This window comes from Pleurodeles waltl, chromosome 2_1, assembly GCF_031143425.1.
Source record: "Pleurodeles waltl isolate 20211129_DDA chromosome 2_1, aPleWal1.hap1.20221129, whole genome shotgun sequence".
In the NCBI taxonomy this organism is placed as follows: Eukaryota; Metazoa; Chordata; class Amphibia; order Caudata; family Salamandridae; genus Pleurodeles; species Pleurodeles waltl.
Window position 1 is genome coordinate 836,644,362 of NC_090438.1, and position 20,447 is coordinate 836,664,808.

At 42.6% G+C, this 20,447-nt stretch overlaps 1 protein-coding gene across 1 annotated transcript in view; it reads right to left on the reverse strand.

Annotated features, from left to right (window-relative positions):
- GMPR (guanosine monophosphate reductase) overlaps nucleotides 1–20,447 on the reverse strand; it is a 339,207-nt gene that overhangs the window by 165,394 nt on the left and 153,366 nt on the right. The window contains exon 3 of the mRNA XM_069218779.1: nucleotides 8,494–8,577. Within this exon, the coding sequence (XP_069074880.1) occupies nucleotides 8,494–8,577 (84 nt within the window). The remainder of the gene's footprint in view (nucleotides 1–8,493; nucleotides 8,578–20,447) is intronic.

The window sequence follows — 20,447 nt, forward strand, 5'->3', positions numbered from 1 at the left end:
TTTGACTACTAAGTCAGGGAAGCTGTTGAAGAAGTGGCCCCGTTGAGGGAAGTGAGAACCAGCACCAACAAAAGAGTCTCCGCTCAGTGGCATACAGAAGAGCTTAAGATTAAGCAGGAGGCAGGAACAGAAATGAAAACTAGATCCTGGACTGGTAGAGAAAGCAAAGCTTAGGGAAGCATGGGGAAGATATAAACGGCTATCAAAGATGCTAAAATAAACTTTTATACACAGAAGATTAGGACCACGGGCAATGTCCCTAAAGAATTGTTTAAAGTAGTAAATTCCTTAGCAGGCCCCCCCATCTCAGGAGATTGAGAATTTGCAGATTTTCTGCAACAAGGTTTCATGATTCTTTAGAGATAAAATTCTTAAGATTCATTCAGAGTTTTCTGCCCTACGCACAGAAGCTGCGGAGCTTGAAGTTGGGACAGATGGTGAGGAAGCTAGGGGGTGACTCTGGGGAAGTTTGCACCTCTGACTGCCGATAAGATCAAGTCCCTTTTAATCAGGATTAGTTCGGGCTCACCGGATGATCTATGTCAGCCAAGGGTGTTGTACATGGCGATGGAACCTATTGCGGAGGCATTGGAAATGGTGTATGCTGAGATGATGGATTCAGGGGTGTTTCCGCCTACCTAGAAAGAGACAATTGTTATACCATAGGAAAAAAAAAATGGGAGGGGATCCTGGTGACCTCAAAAATCTACGTCCCATCTCCCTCTTGCCAAGGTTCGTGAGAAATACATCAATCAAGAGCTAGCCAGCTTTCTGCTCGCGCATGGCTGTTTGGACCCTCCTCAACATGGGTTCTGAAAAAACCATAGCACAGAGTCCGCACTTATTGCCACTACGGATACCATTCCGAAGCAGGTAGATCATGGGGGTGCTGCTATTTTAGTATTACTGGATTTATCAGCGGCTTTTGACACCCTCTCGCCCTGGTTATTGGTACAATGACTGCATCAGTCAGGACTGAGGGTTATTGCTCTAGAGATTCTGAAAACATTCCTTCATGGCAAAACAATCGCAGTCAGTTCCAGTGACTTTAGATCAGCTCAGTTTCAGCTCCTCTGTGAAGTTACCCAGGGGTCATCCCTCAGCCAGAACCTATTTAATCTGTATGTGCCCCCCCTCCCTCTAAATTGGCTACTGTTGTGGCTTCCAGGTGTCTTGTTACGCTGACAACACCCAGATTATAGTTTCCATTAGAGACGACTGGGAAACAGTGGCAGACAGATTGCAAACCTGCACGAGGGAAGTTAGTAATTGGATGGATCAGAGTAAGCTGAAAGTGAATGTGGATAAAACTGCAATTCTTATTTTTGGGGCAAATATCACTATCTAGAGTCACCACTGGTGGCCCATGTCCTGTGGGACTTTACCCACCCCCATTACAACTGCTAAGAATCTCAAGGTCATATTCCACTCCGCCTTGATCTTTGACATGCAGGTCAACAGGGTTACGAGTGCATGTTTCTGGTTGGTCAAAATCTTAAAAAAGGTTCTGCCTTTCTTACCACTAGAACTGAGAGTGACAGTGGTTGTGGCACTTATGTCATCCAGATTAGATATTGCAATGTTTTATATTTAAATGAAAATCAGTCTTCCCTGAACAAGCTTCAACTCATTTTGAATGCAGCTGCCCATTTGGTGCTCGGGCTGCCTATGTTTGCATCTGCCAAGGAGGACCTGAGAGAGCTGCATTGGCTGCCTTTTAGGAAGCGTATCTCCTTTAAAGCTTTGTGCTTGACCCATTAAGCCCTCCACTCTCAGGGCTCAGGATATCTGCAAGATGTTCTTAAATGGTACTCCCTTGTCGCCCTTTAAGATCCACGGACCTTAGGCTAGCATGGGTACCATGGTACAAGTAAATGGTGGCTGCTGCTCAGCTATGGGACTCTTTTCCAGCCAAGATAAGAGGAATTACTCCTCTTTCATTGTTTCGTAAATAACTAAAGACTTGGATGTTTTCACAGTAGTTTCTGCCTGGATTACATTTGCTTTTCTCTTCCCGCTTAGAGCTTTGATGCCTGCGATCTGAATGTGCTTTAGAAGTATTAAAATAAAAAAAATACAAACACATCTCCTTTGGTCCCTTGATGATTGATAGATCAACATTGTGGTAGGTTGCATGTACATGTTTGCTTATACAACTGACTTGTAGAACTAAGGATGACTGATGGTGCTTCCTTTTGTATATATTTTAATGTTTGAGCACACCCCTGGGCACTGCATCATCCTCACCTTATATGAGTCACATTGTCATTTGCATATTTACTGTTTGGGAATATACAACAGCAAAAGAAAGTTTTCCCATCTCAGTGCCTGTTTTGTTGTACAATCTAAATTCTAAATTAACATTAGGCTGTTGAACGAGTACATTCACCGTTGGGTACCTCAGGTTCATACAAGGAGTTTCCAGCTTTGTTTTTTCAAAAAGAGTCGTACGGTAGATGCCCCCAACTATGAATGAGCAAGCCACTGCTATTCACCAAGTGCCCTCCTAAAGTTTCTACAGCCAAAGAGATGGAAAATGGTAGTAAATTATTACTCCAGATCAGAGCTGAAGTAAGTCCAGCATTATGCATGGCCACTCACTGGTACTGCAACACCATCCTACAGAAATCAATGAAGGAAGGGAAATAAAATAAATCCCAGGAAGAAATAATATTATATTAGTTTAAAATAGTTAGAATTATAAAGAAATATATTTAATGTAATTTTGAAAACAATAATACAGATTTATAATTTATTATAAAATATCTTAACATCTTGTTTTTAATTTAAAAACGAATGCAAAATTATACTTTAATAAAATATAATTAAATTGCTTTCAATCAATCCTGCACACCACTTTTATTATAGCCTTATAGCCCACAGTAGCGGGCTATACCAGCCATTAAAGTCCCGCTCCAGTGTAAAAAGGTCCGAGCCGCAGGTAAGGGCCTTTAACAAAGGAGAGGGACTTAAATGCCTGTATAGCCCAGCTACGTAGGGCTATTAGAACATTCTGCCACTAAAGCGCAGAATGTTCTAATAAATAAAATAAAGTCCTCATAGAGCTCGAGAGGATTTCTGTGAGACCTATGTTCACAGCAAGAGCTATGAACAAAAAATTTGGAATGTTGGAGCTCCGGGCTTCTACCAGCCATTAGAAGCCTGAAGCACTCCATTGTCTTCAATGGAGCTTCAAGCATTCCAATGTTCTAATAATTAGTAATGCATAATATAAATATCTAATATTTTTACTTTAGCTGAGAATTCATTTTTTAATTTAAAATTGAGAAAAATAATATTAATTTCATTTATTTGAATAAATGTAATTTTTCATTCACAATTAAGCTAATAGAGCTGTAGCTTTTTTCCTTTGCTCTACATTTAAAATAAACATATAAAATGTATCTACATTAATATTTAACAAAAAATACTTTTACTATTTTTTCATGTATAATAAACTGTTTTACTTTTCCCTACACTTTACCATAGAAAGACTCTGCAGTTGATGAGGAGATCTCTGTCTGGTAAAGTGTAGAAAAAAGTTTCTTATACTATAGGGAGAGCTCAACCTGAGGTGCCAGGATCTCCTTATTTTAATGCATAGGGGAAATAACACTAATAGGATATGTCTGTTCATTCTGGTTTATTTTAAGACTGCATTTTGAATATTTTCAAAACAGTTGCCTTGCTTGGGAACACAATGACTAAGGTCCTCATTTACAGTTTGGAAAAAATTAAAATCTACCACTTTCTGGAGGAAACTATAATTGAGCAGTAAAATCTTGCTGAAATTCCTTCATCTTAAGAATAATACTGCAGAGGATGTTCATCTCATGGACTGCACTCCATAATTAGAGTTCCCTTATGTGAAAGCAACCTCACATATGTGCCTTAAAGCTTACATGTTGACTATGAAAAAGCTAATGCCCATTTGTGCTTTAACATGTGGTATTATAGCCTGATAGGCCACCGTAGCATGCTATACCGGCCATTAAAGCCCCACTCTAGCGTTAAAGTACGAAGGTGAGGGCTTTTAACAAGGGAGCACGACTTTAATGTAGGTATAGCTCAGCTATGGAGGGCTATTAGAACATTCTGCCGCTAGAAGGCAGAATGTTCTAATGAATAAAACAGCATACTCCCGGAGCCCAGGGGGATTGAAAACCCCTCAGGCTCCGTGAGGTCTTTGTTCACAGCAACAGCTATGACCGACAACACTGGATGTTGGAACTCCGGGCTTCTATCGGCCATTCGAAGCCTGGAGCACTCCATTCTTTTCAATGTAGCTCCCAACAATCCAATGTTCTAACAGATTTTAATATTGCTTTTTTGTTTTGTACCAGCATGAAGACAACAAAAACTATTTTTGCACACTTACACACGTTTTAAATGACTCCCCATCATGTTATCCTCTGTAGTCCACTGCACAATTTACTGAACCGTTCTAGCAAAGCGTGGCCGCATTCTGATCATTCTGAGATTGGCACAACAAAGCAAAGATTTAGAAAGCCAAGGTCTTCTTGCATTCTTCCCCCTAGAAGATCGTAGTACCTGCTCATTGGTGCATAGTTGTAGGCTTCTTTTCTGCCAGATGTCCTCACTTCCATTTACTTGAATTGAGAAGAAGTGCATAACTGTCACAAAAATGTATGGATGTCGGCATTACATACTCCGACTGATCAAGGCAACACTGTTTGAAAGGGCAATGCCTTGCTTTTATGGAATGTTTCCAGGCTATATTTGCAATAAAGACATGTTAGACTTCTATGAGCTATCTTGGAATGGTGTGTTTTGTTTTAGCCTTCATAAATTGGAGTACTTGAAGTTCCCTCCAAATTCTAAATGAGGCCATGAGTCTACTGAAAGTTCTGTGATAAGACACGGTTTATTTAAAAAGTGTGCACATTGCACGTTTAACTGCTGTATACGTACTGCAACGGAAAACATGCAAGCATTTCTCCAAGTAGTCCTATCTTCAATTAAAGGCTGCAAAAGGCTGATTATTTGTCTTACCCACCGTGACTACACAAGCGCAATGTTCTTAAAAAATAATGATGTTGAGAAAAGGTCTTAGCTTCTGGGAAAATGCCATTTATAGTTCAGCTTCAAAGATGTGCTTTAGATATGCAAGCCCAACCCGAAAACATACGTTTCTGTGTATGCGAGAAAATTTTCAAGGCAGCCTTTCAACCTGGCCATTGTACTAAAGCCATCTAACAAAGGGGGGTCTTCGGAACTCAGAAAATGAATTATTTTACCACTGCATTTTGTTTTCACTCAGTCTATAAAAAGGCATCAACACCTGGAGAGTTGGAAACATCAGCACAGGGAGGGCAGCAGAACTCTGTTTTTTTCTAGTTTACCTTTTTCTACAATGTGATGATGCATTTGTGTGCCAAGGCTTGAATAGCACATGATTTGTAATATTCTTATATATTCAGTAAACTGCAATTCACACATACTTCGAAATGTCCATATGCATCACCCTCAGTAGTGCAGCTATTTTGCCTAAAGAGTGAGTGTGTGTGATGAAACTTTGCATCTCCTGTCAGCAAGAGGAATGAAGTATTCAGGAAGGCTTGGGTCATGTCCAGAGAGTGCCTGTGGTAGGATGATTGTGTGTCCTCCTGCAGGGGAAAGGGTGCCTTGTGAGCTGTATACTTATAAGGATTCCAGGAGTTCATGCAGGCTGGCAGCGTCAGAGGCAAGAGCTTGCAGATGAGTTGTCAGTGCAGGCAGTTCTATGTTTCATTGTTTCTACCGCTTCAGTATAAGCAATCCATTGAAAGCCGGGGTTACATTGGAAATCTTATACACTATGCACAAAGCTTAATTACACATCATTTTGCCCCAATCTGAGAAGTTCACTCCTTGTCCACCCACATGATCAACCAACGTTGTTTCGAGAATATAATACACTGTTGCAGAAGTCGAAGGTTCAAGGGATAAAGCTGTGGTTCCCTAACCTGTGCGCTGAACCCAACTACAGGAAGTCTGGAAAAAGTCCTGGAAAATGAACTTGTCAAAGTTGCCTTTGGCTGAATTCAACACAGCAGAAAGCGTAGTCAATGGAGAATATCATAATCAGTTATCTAATCTACCCGAAATGACACTAATGACCCCTTCCAGTCATCAAGCTGCACTTCCTATTCTTGTCAGCATGGAGACACACAGTGCTATACAAAACTCCTTGATAAATAAATTATAAATATGTGTTCAGTTAGAAAAAGAAGTCAAAATGACATGGTTGACTCTCCTGCTGCCCATCACATCCTCGATTAAATAACCTTGTGTCAGTTAAACTCCCCACTTAGGAGTTCACGCTCCTTCGTGAGCGAAGGCCCTTCAGGAATATGGAGAAGGACTAAATGTACCTGGCTTTGTGGTCCCTGGCAGACTCATACTTCAGGAGAATGAACCAAGGAGGACAGCTAGTCATGATTTGACCTCAAGTCCAACCATTACAGCATAACAGAGATTCTTTGATTACATTACAGATATTATCAAATGTAATATCACAAACAGATGAGAGTGGGCACTTATTTCATAATTCCTTATCCAAAGTGATGTTAATGTTCGACCCTTTTGGAAAAAAAGAACATCCAACACTAATTTTGAATCTTTCCAACAATGACATTTAGTGATTTAACAAGTTTTCTACTAGCATTTCAATATTCTGGGTGCACATAATTAGCCTGATGTTCACACAATGATCTGCTGAAAATGCTGCAATACGTTACTGAAAAGTCTACAATTCTTAGAGAAATACTCAAAATTCTCCATTCAGTCTGTGCTTCACATAAGATAAACATCAATAGAGAGGCATATACAATTTGCAAAAAACAGATGTACTCGTTCAAAATAGTGTGAATTTTTTAAGGGGCCTCAAACTACCAATTGAATGGTGATAGTCATAATTCTCCTTGACCAGTGGCAGGGTGATCTACCTGCTCTGAAGATCACAAACCTGTGTTTGAAACCTGGCTTTCCCACTTGATCTTGGACATATCAATTTTGAATCCCTGACAATGCTACCTTCTACAAATTTACTAGTGTTTAGTAGCAGGCCAATCTTCAGTGTGTGCTGTGTCTGGCCTCAGGATACTTCATGTTGTGTCAAGACAAAGATCCCAACCTCTAAATTATCAAATCAGTGGGCATGGTTTTAATATAGGAAAGATAATGTTGCAGCATAACGTTTCCACTCATAGGAAATACACAAGGATGAAATGTTGGCCTACTGACTCCACAAATCCACACACAGAAGCACAAACAAATACACATATGCACATCTCATGGCTGACACTCTCAGTGGCATCTCCTCAAATTTAGTTAGATGGGAATGCAAGGAAGCAGCATCCCTCCGCTGCTATAGGTGGGTGCGTCTAAAAAGGATGATATGTAGGCAGGTTGCACTGTGGTGTTTTTGGCCAAGCCTCTCAAATGACCCACACTGATTAACATTTTACAATCGTTTTTACAGTGGCTGTCATTTAAAGTTTCCAACTCTCACTTACTGCTGGTGCTGTCCAATAAATCTGAAGAGAGGGTGGCCCTTGTTGTACATATGAAACAGTAAGGGCCATGCGGCAAATACGAGACATGTGAAGCCCGCTGGGGTGGTATGAATATGATTATTTGTCATGGTGCTGTACTGACTGGGTTGCTGGCATGGGTGGTGCTGGTTGACTTGCCTACTGAGGTATATTTGCCTTTCGAAAGCTAAGTATTTGCATACTTCTTAGGCTTTGCCAAACAATAAAGCAACAACCACAAATGTCTATTGTTTTGCAAATCTTTAGAAACACATCTACGTTTCCATTGAAATCACTAACCACCGTCTTCTGTATACAGTCCATCGGGTTTGATATATTTCTTCAGGAATACAATTGGCTGAATAAACAGTTTTACTGTACTTTGGAAAGCACCAGCGATTTTTTTATGCTAGCAAAATGTTGCGTAATACCCGATTGATGGGATCCACCTTAATTATTTTCCTCCCGGATATGTTTTTTTCAAGTAATTTTTGACAATGGGAGACTGACACGAGTTGAAAATGTCTTGTGGTCACTGTGAATCTAATGTGTCCCACAGAGCAAGGCATTTTCAGCTGAAATGAGTCTCTTCAGAGTATCTTGTGTGATTAATGCATGCAAGAACTGCTGCCCTTATTAACATTTTGTGTTGCGACAGACACAGTATAGTTCATATATTAAGTGTAATTTTATGTGTTTTATGAGAGGAAAATAATTTGTGATTCTGCCTACCCTTACTCCTGCGATCTAAAGTCTACCCTACACCAGATTCCTAAAATGATATAACATTTAGGGCGATTTGCAGGCATGTGAGCCTCTAAAAACCACTTGCTATCTCCCTTTCTTCAAATGATTGATTTGAACAACGCTGCAGGCTGCCTAGCACATTTTGAACGGAACAGATTAAGGCTTTGCTTGATTACACTTGTCCCTAATCATGTCCAGAGTTCTACCGTACCTCAAGGCATTCTGGGTGATTGGCGGCAAACTGTTTCCAGTCCTCCAAAGGATAATGCTTGTGAATAGCGGTGAACATTGAGTGCTGGAACAAAAACAAAGTCAAATCAATTATGCAGTTTATGCACTTTATTTTTAGACGTTCTGATGGCCGAGGTTCAAAGGAAAAGTACCGCATAACAATGAAACCGTAGTGGCAACAGTTAGGGTAATTCTGTATTTGTATTCTGTGCATGCAGTATTGCAGTTTAACTTCATATTTTTTCTATTTGCTGTCTGCAAGCTAAATTTTCACTTTATGCAGGGAAAATATATATTTGAATTAATAAAAAATAAACATAAAAAACATTACATATATATATATATATATATATATATATATATATATATATATATATGAAAGAAAAGATGTCCTGATCTGTGTGTTACGGCACACTTAATTCTCCGGTGGTGCTGGTTTGAGGCAGGACAACCACATTTTCAGAAAACAAGATTCTCTTTCTGTTTTAGCAAGAGAAAACCGCACTCGCTGTGAACAAGGTCACTTGCCCCGGCCATGCACGGCTGATGACCTCACATATGACATCACTCACGACATGTTCTACTACATCATTTATAACATCACTGATGACATCTCAAATGAGACCATTGATGGGAGCTTTTCCCCTTGGGCCAGTCAAGTCTTGCAACTAGGAATCTTGCCTTTCTTTAGTCCAGTTCTGGGAAGCAAACTCTTGCTTCAACTAAAAAAAAAACCAATGAGATTATAGATAGTTTGGAATCGACTGTCATTGATGCTAGCAGTCCCGGCAGAACCTCTTTCTAAGAAAGCAATTGTCAGGTGAAGCCTGTGTACACCTCAAAACTCCTGCTACATTTCTGCTGATTCCTATTAGACAGCTCTAACAGCTGTTAAAATGCAGGAGGTCCAGAGGGAAGAACTCTGCCGTACTCCATGTCTATATACCACCACCAAAGATTGAAAATTTCCTTGCTTGACTCTGTGGATATTTAAGGCTAATGCAAGGAAAGCACTTTGCCAGTAGCTCTCACCCAAATGAAAGATGGTCGCAACACAATACGATGACTAACTGTATTTTAATCACAACAAGACTGCTGATAGTCAACATTTGGACAAAGATAATAGTTGCTATCTAACGTTTAATAAGGCTGATCCAGTAACATGTGGGGCCTGACACTTGTCAACAATGTTGTTCTTATACAAATAGACTTAACAACGGCCAGTTGTTTATCATTCTACCAACACTGCAATTGTTCTTTTATCAACAAGATGGTAGTACACCAAACTGTTAATTTGTGATGGAATTGTTTTAACTAGGTCATGGGGCCCATTCTGTTTTTTCATGTTGATATATAAAGAGCCCACTAAATTACTTTGGCCTATGCAATTAGTACTTTAAGAATGTGTGCCTTACTTTTTGGAACCAAGCCTTATTGGAGGAGATTTAGCAAGTAAAAATGACTTACCGCTTGACCTGTAAAACCTCAGCAAAAGCTCTGGCAGCCCTGAACAGGCAGGGAGTGGTGTAGGCAGAGGCAAAGCCCGCAGAGGCTTGCAGAGGTGGCTGGGGGGGACTCGTGCAGTGAACGGCTCTCACCTGGTTGGACTCAGCTAGTTCCCTACTTACCCAGATTGCAATGCACAGCTATTTAGCCCCCCGGCCTCCCACTAGCTTGCAGGTGATGTCCAGCAGTGGAGACCACTGGTGAGTCCTGCTGGCTGAGGGAGAGGAGTCAGGGAGGTGCTGGGTGTGGGGGGCTGGCATGGGTTGCTTGGGTCACTAGGGGTGTAAGTTCCATTGGCTGATGCCCCAGGTGTGGTTTGCGTCCATATACCTCATGCCCTTTGGTGAAGATTGACCCACGTCTTTTAAAATCCTTCTGCCAGGAAGCACAACGTAGCATAAAACTCTACAACTTTCCTATGTTGGATTAATATGCTACAATATACAATTTTGGCCTTACCTTGCCCCCATGTGCTTGCTAGCCAAGGTTACCAAATCTATTCCCAAGGGGAAAAAAATAACACGGAGGGCTGTATCGTACTGTAAGGGAAATAAAATATGTAATAATGCAGACTCTATGCTCCCTCCTGCTACAGGCCCCTGTCAGACTGAGCACACAAAAGAACACCCAAAGGACGAGAAAAGGAAAACGGGGGCTTTGGAAAGAGCCATCTCGATCCAAAGACACAGTGCAAATATGGTATTAAGAAATTCTATAATACCACTGTTGCACAGGGACAAGCATCTGAGGCCACCGAGCAGCCTAAAAGTAATTTTGATGTGAGAGAAACTGAGTTTGTCCACGTTAACAGTGAACCCCATTTTTGGTCACGAGCTGAAGGAACCTCTTAATCTGAAGGCAAAGGGGCTCACCCCCTGGGGAACTAGAACGATTCTGAGAACACATAACATTCCTGTATATGACCCAAGTGACTACCACCACGTGCCCAATAGTGACCTCCTTGTAAGCAAATGTTTCACACACCACCAACCAACTGCTGTCCTGTTAGCACACGACATCACACATGGCATATAGAACAACATAGCAAGGACTTCTCCATCACCCCACTGGAGACCAAGGAAACAAAAGAAAAAGATGAGGAAGTGAAGGCCCCCACAATCATGACACCGCACAGCAGTAGACTGCACAGAGATGATATCTGGAGCGCCCTCTTGTTCGAGGTGGCACCAGAAGAATGATTCACAATCAAACAAGCCCCGGGAAATCCACTCAAATTATTGTTCAGGCAGGAGGATATTTGGCAGAGGAAACAATTTTAGGAATACCAACAATTAAACTGGATCTACTGATTCACTGACAGCCGGTACAACCAGAACGCCGTTTCCGTCGACCCTGCCATAACCCTCTGTAAGACTCTAAGGGCCAGATGTAGGTAGATATGATTTTGCGACTCGCAAATTGCGAGTCGCAAAATCATATGCAGAATTGTGTCCATGACACCATCTGCGAATCGCAAGGGGGTCGCAAAGACCCACCTCATTATTATTAATGAGGTGGCTCGCAATTTGCGCCCCCCTTGCGATTCCCTGCACTCACAGGGATGGTGGCATGCTGGAGACAGCCGACCTCCATGTCTGTGACTGCTTTTTTAATAAAGCAGTTTTTTTTTTTTGTATTGCAGCCCGTTTTCCTTAAAGGAAAACGAGTTGCAATACAAAAAAAATAAATGAAACCATTTGGTTTCATTTTTTCAGAGTAGGCTCTGAAAAAATATTTTTGGCGACATTCACAAAGGGGAAGGGGTCCCATCGGGACCCCTTCCCTTTTGCGAATGAGTTAGCACCCACTTCAAATGGGTGCTAACTGCAAATTGCTTTGCGACCGCGTTCGCGGTCACAAAGCAATTCTGCATCGCGGTGCTAATCGCAAATAGGAAGGGAACACCCCTTCCTATTTGCGAGTCGCATTCCCATTTTGCGAGTTGGTACCGACTCACAAAATGGGAATGTGCATCGTGATGCCCGTTTTGCATGGCGCAAACTACGAATTTCGCAGTTTGCGCCATGCAAAACGGTTGCTACATCTGGCCCTAAGTCTTAGCAGTCTGCATCTGTAGAAAAAGGAAGAAATGCAGGACAATGTATGGCTTGTAATTGAGAATGCATTAACAGCAAAAGGCCGAGCTGTGTTATTGCACGCAGGCAAATTAGACATTCAGATTTTAGCAAATTCTGACCGCCATTGACTTGAAATGGGAAACGCTTAATCATCTGATTAGCAAGGGAAGAAATCCTTTAAAAACCCCAATGAGAGGTGCTTCTGCGTTTGTCTTATGCAGAAGTCCTAATCCCTTCTGGAAATAATGACAACACTGATCTAAAATCTGAAGGGAGAATGAGTAAATCACAACAATACGCATGGTGTCTGTGGTCTGTTTGAACAAAACCTTTCCAATAAAATGCCCAATCCTAACCCTTTCATGTTCCAAGATGTTGTAACATTATCCTTTTAAATGGTACAAACCGAAGCACCAAGGCCCACAATCAGGGAAGAGTGGAATGATAACGATAAGACCAAAAAAGCTCTTTACACAGTAAGAAATATAATACAGATTGGCACAGAAATGAGAGTGGCCCAACCACCCTTAAGGGGCAACTCATTATCTACAAAAAAAAATAAGATACAGCTAAAGAATTATAAAATGTTGATATACATCTAGCAAATAGGTCATGAAAGCATCTTTTTCTCCCATTAGAGGTGAAGAACCAAATGTACCCACTACCTAATTTAGTAGTGAAGAAGAAGAGCAGAGAAGGCTCTGAAATGAGAGAAAAAGACACAAAAACAGAGAATCCTCCTAGAAGTGTAATAGTGTCAGGAAAAGTAGACAGGGCCAGGTGATTCCAGAGGTAACACTTAGCAAGGAGAGAAGACAGGGTAATACCAGGCTACTCAATGTATAACGGGGGCCATTAAACAAAACAGGACAGGAGCTAGACAAGAACAAAATATGATCAAAGTAAGGTGTGTACTGGTATTTGAAAAAAAGGTCTCTTGGTAGCTTGGAGAAAGCCCTTTGGACTCACACCAGCAGAGTACTCGTAGGAATCGTCATACAGAGAACTCACAGTGCGGCCTGCTGTATGGAAATTGTTGTACTCAGTGCGAGTTGACCGAGACTGAGAACAACGCTGAGACAGATAAGGCTCCAAAGGACCTGGGCGCAACAACTGAAATCTTTCACCTACCTGATTGGAAAGGAGACACAGCCAGAGGTTACACTGTAAACGGATAGGGACTGCAACAGACAGTGGACTGAATTAGGAATGTCACAGAAAACTAGAGTGGAAGAAAAACCAGAATACAGGACAGACAAGACCGAAATCTGACAAGAAGGACAACGGGACAAGGAGTTATGAACAGGGATTTAGAAGTAAAGAACAGGAAAACAGGAATCAAGGGCAGACTGTACCAAACAGGCACTGGAACAAGTAATGCCTCATTGGTACAGGGAATTGGAACTATGATTCAGAGCAAGGAACTCAAGGCTGTACCCAACAGGCACTGGACAAGTAATGCCCTGCTGGTACATGAAATAATCACAGGTATTCAGAACAAGAACAGAACAGAAATTCAGAACAAGGAAATAAAGGGAATCTCTGCCAACTCAGCAAATATGTGGTCAGAAGCCCAACAAGGAAAACTGAAAAATCAGGATATCAGGCTAGAAAGGAAGGATACAAGAAAAACAATGCTGCTCAGGGCAGCCACAAGAAAACAGGATACTGTAAACAGCAGCAGCAGGAATCTGAAACTCCTCTCAGGACTGCAGGCAACTGGAGTGAAAAGCAGAAACATCCGGGAACAGCAGTTGAAGCACCAGTTCTTAAAGGAGAAGCCCGGCTTAAATCCCTCCTCCCAGCTCAAAGCAAAGCAGGGTGACTGGAATTCAGAAAAGGTGTGAGCAGGCTAGCACAGTACAGGTGAGAGCAGTCAAAGTCCCTCTGCCGGCTGTCTGCCCGAAGGTGTGAACGGAGGTTGCAGGAAGCAGCCAGTGGGCAGAACGAAAATCCGGAGTGGAACATGGATCAGATCTTATTTTGTAATATTACAGAGATTCATGCAAGGGAGCACATGGGCATGCTGGAAGTGGTAAACTAGAGTTCCTAGTATATATAAGATTCACCCAAATTCTCCTCTTCAGTGCTCATGATCGGGTAAGACATACATGTTCCATAATGCATGACAAATAAACCCTGGCATGGAATCTATAGTGGATATGACTTCTGAGATGTTTTGAATACTGAAGTTCAGCACAGTTTCCAAACTAGTATTCACAATGACACCAGACATGTAGAAGGTCCTCCTGTAATACCACCTGATGGCAGGATCACAGGATCTTGGAAATGGTGCCCAATTCCAAATGCCTATTGAGGGTGTCCAAAGTAGCACAATTTGAAGGAAGCTTGCATGAAAATAAAGGATTACAACCATAAACCCTGGGACCTATAAATTACATTCTTTCACTGGAGTTGCACAGAGTTCACCCTGTGATAGAGGGGGGAAGCAACAGAAACAATAAAGACAATATCCCAGAGTACTATGTCACTCTCCCTGACCATAATTTCTAAAGTAGAACGACCAGTGCCTGGTGCCAGTCCAAACCAGAATCTGTTGGCCATAAGTCTGTATACTAAGGGGGATGACACTTCAAGGAGCAGATAGTGCAAAAAATGTAATCCAAGTCCATACTTCGGATTCAGAAAAAGAAAGTGCATGGGACAGTGGAGCCAACCTGCCCACACAATAGGTGAACAAAAGTAAATGAAAGTAAACATGCCAAAGTATGAGAAAACTTACGACCAACATATGATGAAAATAGAATGTTCCTATTCTATCCAAAATACAAATATTGTAGCAATGCAGATATTTTGAATCTGCATAATATTATCAAGCTTTGAAATGCATTGCTAGATGCAAGGACAATATCCTTCAAAGACATTGGCCCTCATTATGCCGGCAGGGCCACGGTGGCAGTCTCACCACCGATGGGCTGGCGGTGAAAACCACAACATTATGAGTGTGGTGGGTTGGCCTCTGCCAACCTGCCACATCCCCGATTAGACCGCCAGGGCGGTTGGACCAGCCGGGCCAGAGATGAGCATCTCCAACCCAGCGGTCCAATGAAGTCCTCCGGCGGTATTATGAGCAGGCTTTCCACCAGGGTTTCCGCAGCGGTAGCACCGCTGCGAAAGCCCTGGTGGAAAGGCTACCAGTGACAGGGAAATTCTTCCCTGTCACCAGCAGATGACTCCCCTCCCCCCCCCAGCATGCACAATAGCCCCCACCACCCGTCCATACCAGATCCCCTACCCCCTTCAGGTACAGCACCTCCACCCCCTTAAGGTACAGCGCCCCCTCCCCTGAACCCTCACCCCCCTCACTGCATACATGCACATGCACACAGACACCCACATGCACCCCACATACACTCATTCACCAACACTGACATACAGGCATTCACTCACTCACATGCATCCATATACACCTTCGCTTCAACATTCATACACGCATTTAACCACACATGCACACACACAAGCACACACCCAATCACACAAACATGCACACCCCCATACACACACACACATCCATACACACAAGCATACACACATGCAGACATACACCCACTCACAAATGCACACACACAACACTCCCCACCCTCCCACCCCCTTCCCTTTCAGACGCCTGACTTACCTTATCCAACGGGGAGGTTGTCCGGCAGGGAACAGGCGCTTCCACCGCCGGCAGCACCCCGCCATCAGGACACCGCCAGGCCTTATTACTGCTCGTAATACGGCTGGTGGAGTCCTTCTGGCGGGGCCAGTGGTGGGACTGCCCATGCGCCTCCACCCGCCAGCACGACTACTGCAGGATTTCAGCCAAAATGTGTCAGAAATCCTGCAGTACTCGTAATAAGGTGGACGGAAAAGCGCCAGCACTGGCGGTCTCCTGACGCCTGCGGCTTTGGCGGTCTTTCAGAAAGACCGCCAAAGTCATAATGAGGGCCATAGTATCTATAGCTTTTAAGCCAAAAGTGGAGGGGGAACTGAAATAATGAGCAAAGGTTACCTTCACTAACAATCAGCTATGCAGATCAATCAAAATGTACATGGAACTACTAGCGAGTTGGGTCATAATGTTAATGTCCCTGATAGATATGAATAGCCACCCATCTTTGACCAATCGTCCATCCTGCAATCAGAAAAGAAGGCTTCATTAGAGGTGCCAAAAAGCAGGCCTCTATTTAAAAAGAACAAAATAGTAGCAAATGAAGTTCTGAAAATTGCTGCTCTCAGTGGTAAGAGAGACAATGGGAAATACCAAAAGGCTGTGTTACCTACCTGAGTAAATGCATTCATACTGGTCTTGGCTCCCTGGCACACTTCATCACCACTCCTGATAACAATGCACATCAGATTATAATCCAATCACTACTTGCTCATGGAATATAAGGAGCTCCAACAAGTCCTTTTCCAATACAGACGTGATAAAAGCCTTAGGAAAGTACAATATGCTATGGCTCCCAGAGACTCGGTTAATTACATCCAATTCAAGCATGATAATATAGAGTTCCTCTCCTTGGCTACAAAGCCAAACCAAGGAGGTCATCCCTCAGGAGGAGTGTCCATTTATAAACACAACCAGCTGCAGTTGAAGTTTTGGTAGGAGCTGAAGGGAAAGGGCACTTTCTCATTCTTAAGCTGGCCTCTCCTTGGGGATGAGAGAGAAATATTTTCCACTAATTATTGGAAATATTAAAACCCCCAAAACGGCTGAAAGTTAAATTTCAACTCTACTACCCATTCTCTGCCGTCAGAGACTTCTACACATGGACACCGTTTGGTTACTAATGGGAGATTTTAATCTATATCTTCTCCAAAAGAATAAAAACGCTGAGTGGCTTAACCTTGATGATGCCTTTTGAAACATGTTGGCAATTAGGTCCAATTCCCAGATTAAAGATTCCCAAGGCAAACCTCTGGCCAATGCACCACCCAACATGGGCCTGAGAGTCCTCAATGGCAGGACGGAAAATGATCAACTAGTGGCCTACACCCATATGTCACATCAGAGATTAGCCCCTTTAGACTGCACATGGGTTTTCTCTTCCCTTTTCCATCTGATTGCAGGTATTAAAGTAGTCCCAAACCCAGCTAGGAATCATGCCATGCTTTTAAGCTCATTGTCCTCAAAGGGGTGCCAGCTGGAACAGGTGAAATTCCTCAGAACTCAGGAAGACATAGAGCCTGTTTAAGGAGTCAAGTGGTCCATCACGAATGTGATCAACTAAAGAGACTAATAATAAAAGAATGTTTGGGTGATTGTGCAAAGATGGATAAGTGTCGCCCCAAAGGTGACTGGTCTACTGTCCTTAAAGTTTTATTGCTTCTGTTAGCCAAAGAAGATAAATCATGTTCCAAGGAAGCAAATTACAATGACCAAAATGCCTGTGGGAACAAAATCCAGTCCCTGAAACGGGACCTGAATAGCTTCCTGATACAATGAATGGCTTACAATTCTGACAATACTTTAACAAAGTGAATAAAAGATAACCAGGAGAAGACATCAGAAAGCTCTGTGGGAACAGAAAATCTAATATGAAAAAAACAATGGGCAAGGCTCCATGAGACAGTTAAGCCAATCAATTTCAGGAAATTGTGGTCTATGATACACGATTTAGATAACAGCAACTTTCAGTCATTAACCATAATCATCTCTGCTGCAACATGACCAAATTATATCTAAGAATTATATGTAATTAGGCCCAAAGTTCCTATTGAAGAAGAAGAAACAAAGCACCTGTTATAAGGACCACCAAGCAGACCCACCAAATTGTTTATATCACCTAAAAAAAAGTTAATTGATATCATCAAGATGATCCATGCACTAGGTGATCTTTGCCCAATAGCACTCCTTCAGTGATTTTTACAGTGGGTATGCAAGAATGGCAGACCTTCTCTGAACTGTTTACTCAATAATACCATTCCCAACAGCTGGAGGGGCTCTTTGTTGTTGTCCATTCATAAAAAGGGGCCCTGAAATAAGCCAAAACATTTTCACCTAATTGGGATGCTAGACGTAGAAGGCAAGGGATTTGCCAAAAGTGTAAGCCAGGAATTGGAACAGTAGGCGATAAGAAAACAGCTCATTCCAGCCCCCCAAAATGGTTTTAGAAAGGGATGCTCCATAGAAGACAATATATTCTGTTTGACGTCATTGACAGAGCAATCAATGTCTAGGCAAGTCATGCAACTCTATGCCGCCTTGATCTTCTTTATCATGGCCTTCGATAGTGTGGACAAAGGTCAACTCTGGAAAAAGCTACTCAATAGGAGTGTTCATCCTAAGGTGATTATTGCCTTCAATATGGATACATGAGTAAAGGTCTCCACTAACTGAGTTACAACTGAAAACATTTATACAAATATAGAGCTCAACCAGGGTTGCAGTTTGGCACCTCTGTTATTCACTCTCTACATAGAAGGTAAATATTCAGGCAGTGTTATCCACTGCAAGAACGTTTCCCCCAGTGTTATCAGGAACTTTACAGACAATAGCATCTTTTTAGATTTAACACCCACTGGTCTGCAAAGATCCATACAAATTCTGCAAGATGAATAACAATAATGGTCTGTGGTCAGACGTGCATTAAAAAAGATACTTAGCATTTGGGAAACTAGAAATTGGTAAGCGTTAAATCATATAAATATGTCTGGATAAAGAAAAGAGGTTTCTACAAAACCAACCTAAACATGCAGAAAAGTACTGCTGCAGCATTGATATTCAGGAAGCTTTTAAACCATTTAGCCAGTCCAGAGCTGTCAGCCCTATGCAAGGTAATAAGAAGCAGATTTCTGCTGCCATTAAGATTTGAGCTCTGTTTTTTAGAAATTAGCTAGAAGCTGGCTAGACAGAACTCAAAGTAGATGCTATCACCACCTGCACCTCCCATATTGTACAGCGACATGTCAAATTAACCTCAAATTAATTTAAGAAACAAAGATTTAATGCTACAAGCTAGACTCAGTGTGTACTGTACAAAGCTCAAAGTAGCCGTTGAAGGTACCTTGGACCATTGTTTTTTTTGTAAACAAAGTTTATTGCAATTTCAATCAACCAGTGAGCAGGTAAACATAGTATAAGAAACATACAGTGATCTACATAGACTCTGAGGGCAAGAGCTTTTTCAATCTACACATCTCTGCATTATCAGCCATCTAATATTGCAACATCTACCCTACCACCCCCTCCCTCAACCTCCCAAACAGTGCCCCAGTGATGATATTGGTAGCATATTTGGACATTTGTATTGTATGTAGGTGTGCTATGAAAGAGCCAACCCTCCGCTCACAATGTGAGAGTGTTTCCCCCGTCTAATCCAACCGTAGAATCCTGCCCTGGGGTCATCCGTAATGGCACCAATGGATTGGGTCTATTGGCCACTTCACAAAGCATCCAGTCATCATGCAATCAGGGGATTGGATCCAATCGACATTCCTCCTTAAAGGAGTCTAATATCGCATCCCAACCTTGCGCCGCCTCCAGGGGCCGCCAACCCCTTCTGGCCTCACCATGTAGAACAGCGCTCTCGCACCCAGCCCACCTAGTTAGTTCTCTAATCCATTGGGACAGTCTCGGCCCAACTGGATTCTTCCAGGTCATCGCTATTTCCCTCTTGGCCAGTACGTAGGCCAAGTCCCGGAACCTGTTGGTTATTTTGTACTTAGCCGTGCGTGGAAACCAGCCAAGCAGGCAATGACCTATTGTGCAGGGGACTTCCCTTCCTATCGCTCCAGCCACCAGTCGGCTCACCTCCGCCCAATACACCTCCGCCGTAGGGCAGCTCCAGAACATATGCCTAAATTCCGCCTTCTCTAGCCCGCATCTCGGGCAATGTACTCCTTCCACTCCAAAGTACCTGCTGATCCGTTCAGGGGTGAGATATGCCCTATGTAGTACATAAAAATTAATCAGCTTAAATCTGGCATTGCGAGTCATTTTGGGGAAGCCCCCCAGAATACGCTCCCAGTCCACATCGGATATAGTCGTGTCCAGGTCTACTTCCCAGGACGATTTGAGCTGAGTCAAAGGTATGGTCCTATCCGCCTGAACCCTGCTGTAGAGATTAGAAACTGCCTTAAAGGTGCCAGAAGAAGTCACCAAATATGTACAGGTTGTTTGTGCAGTGAGCTCTCCGGTCCGTCTCAGCCAATGTTTCCTGATACTAGCCACTACTGAGCCATATAATAAGAAGTTCCCTCTCTGTAGTCCGAATTGTGTCCGAAGGACTTCAAACGGCATCAGCGTCCCCTCCTTAAATAGTGCTCCTACCGTCTGTATCCCGGCCTCCACCCAGGACTGGAGTCCACCCCAGTCACCCCGATGGGGCAAAGCTCTTAGGGACAA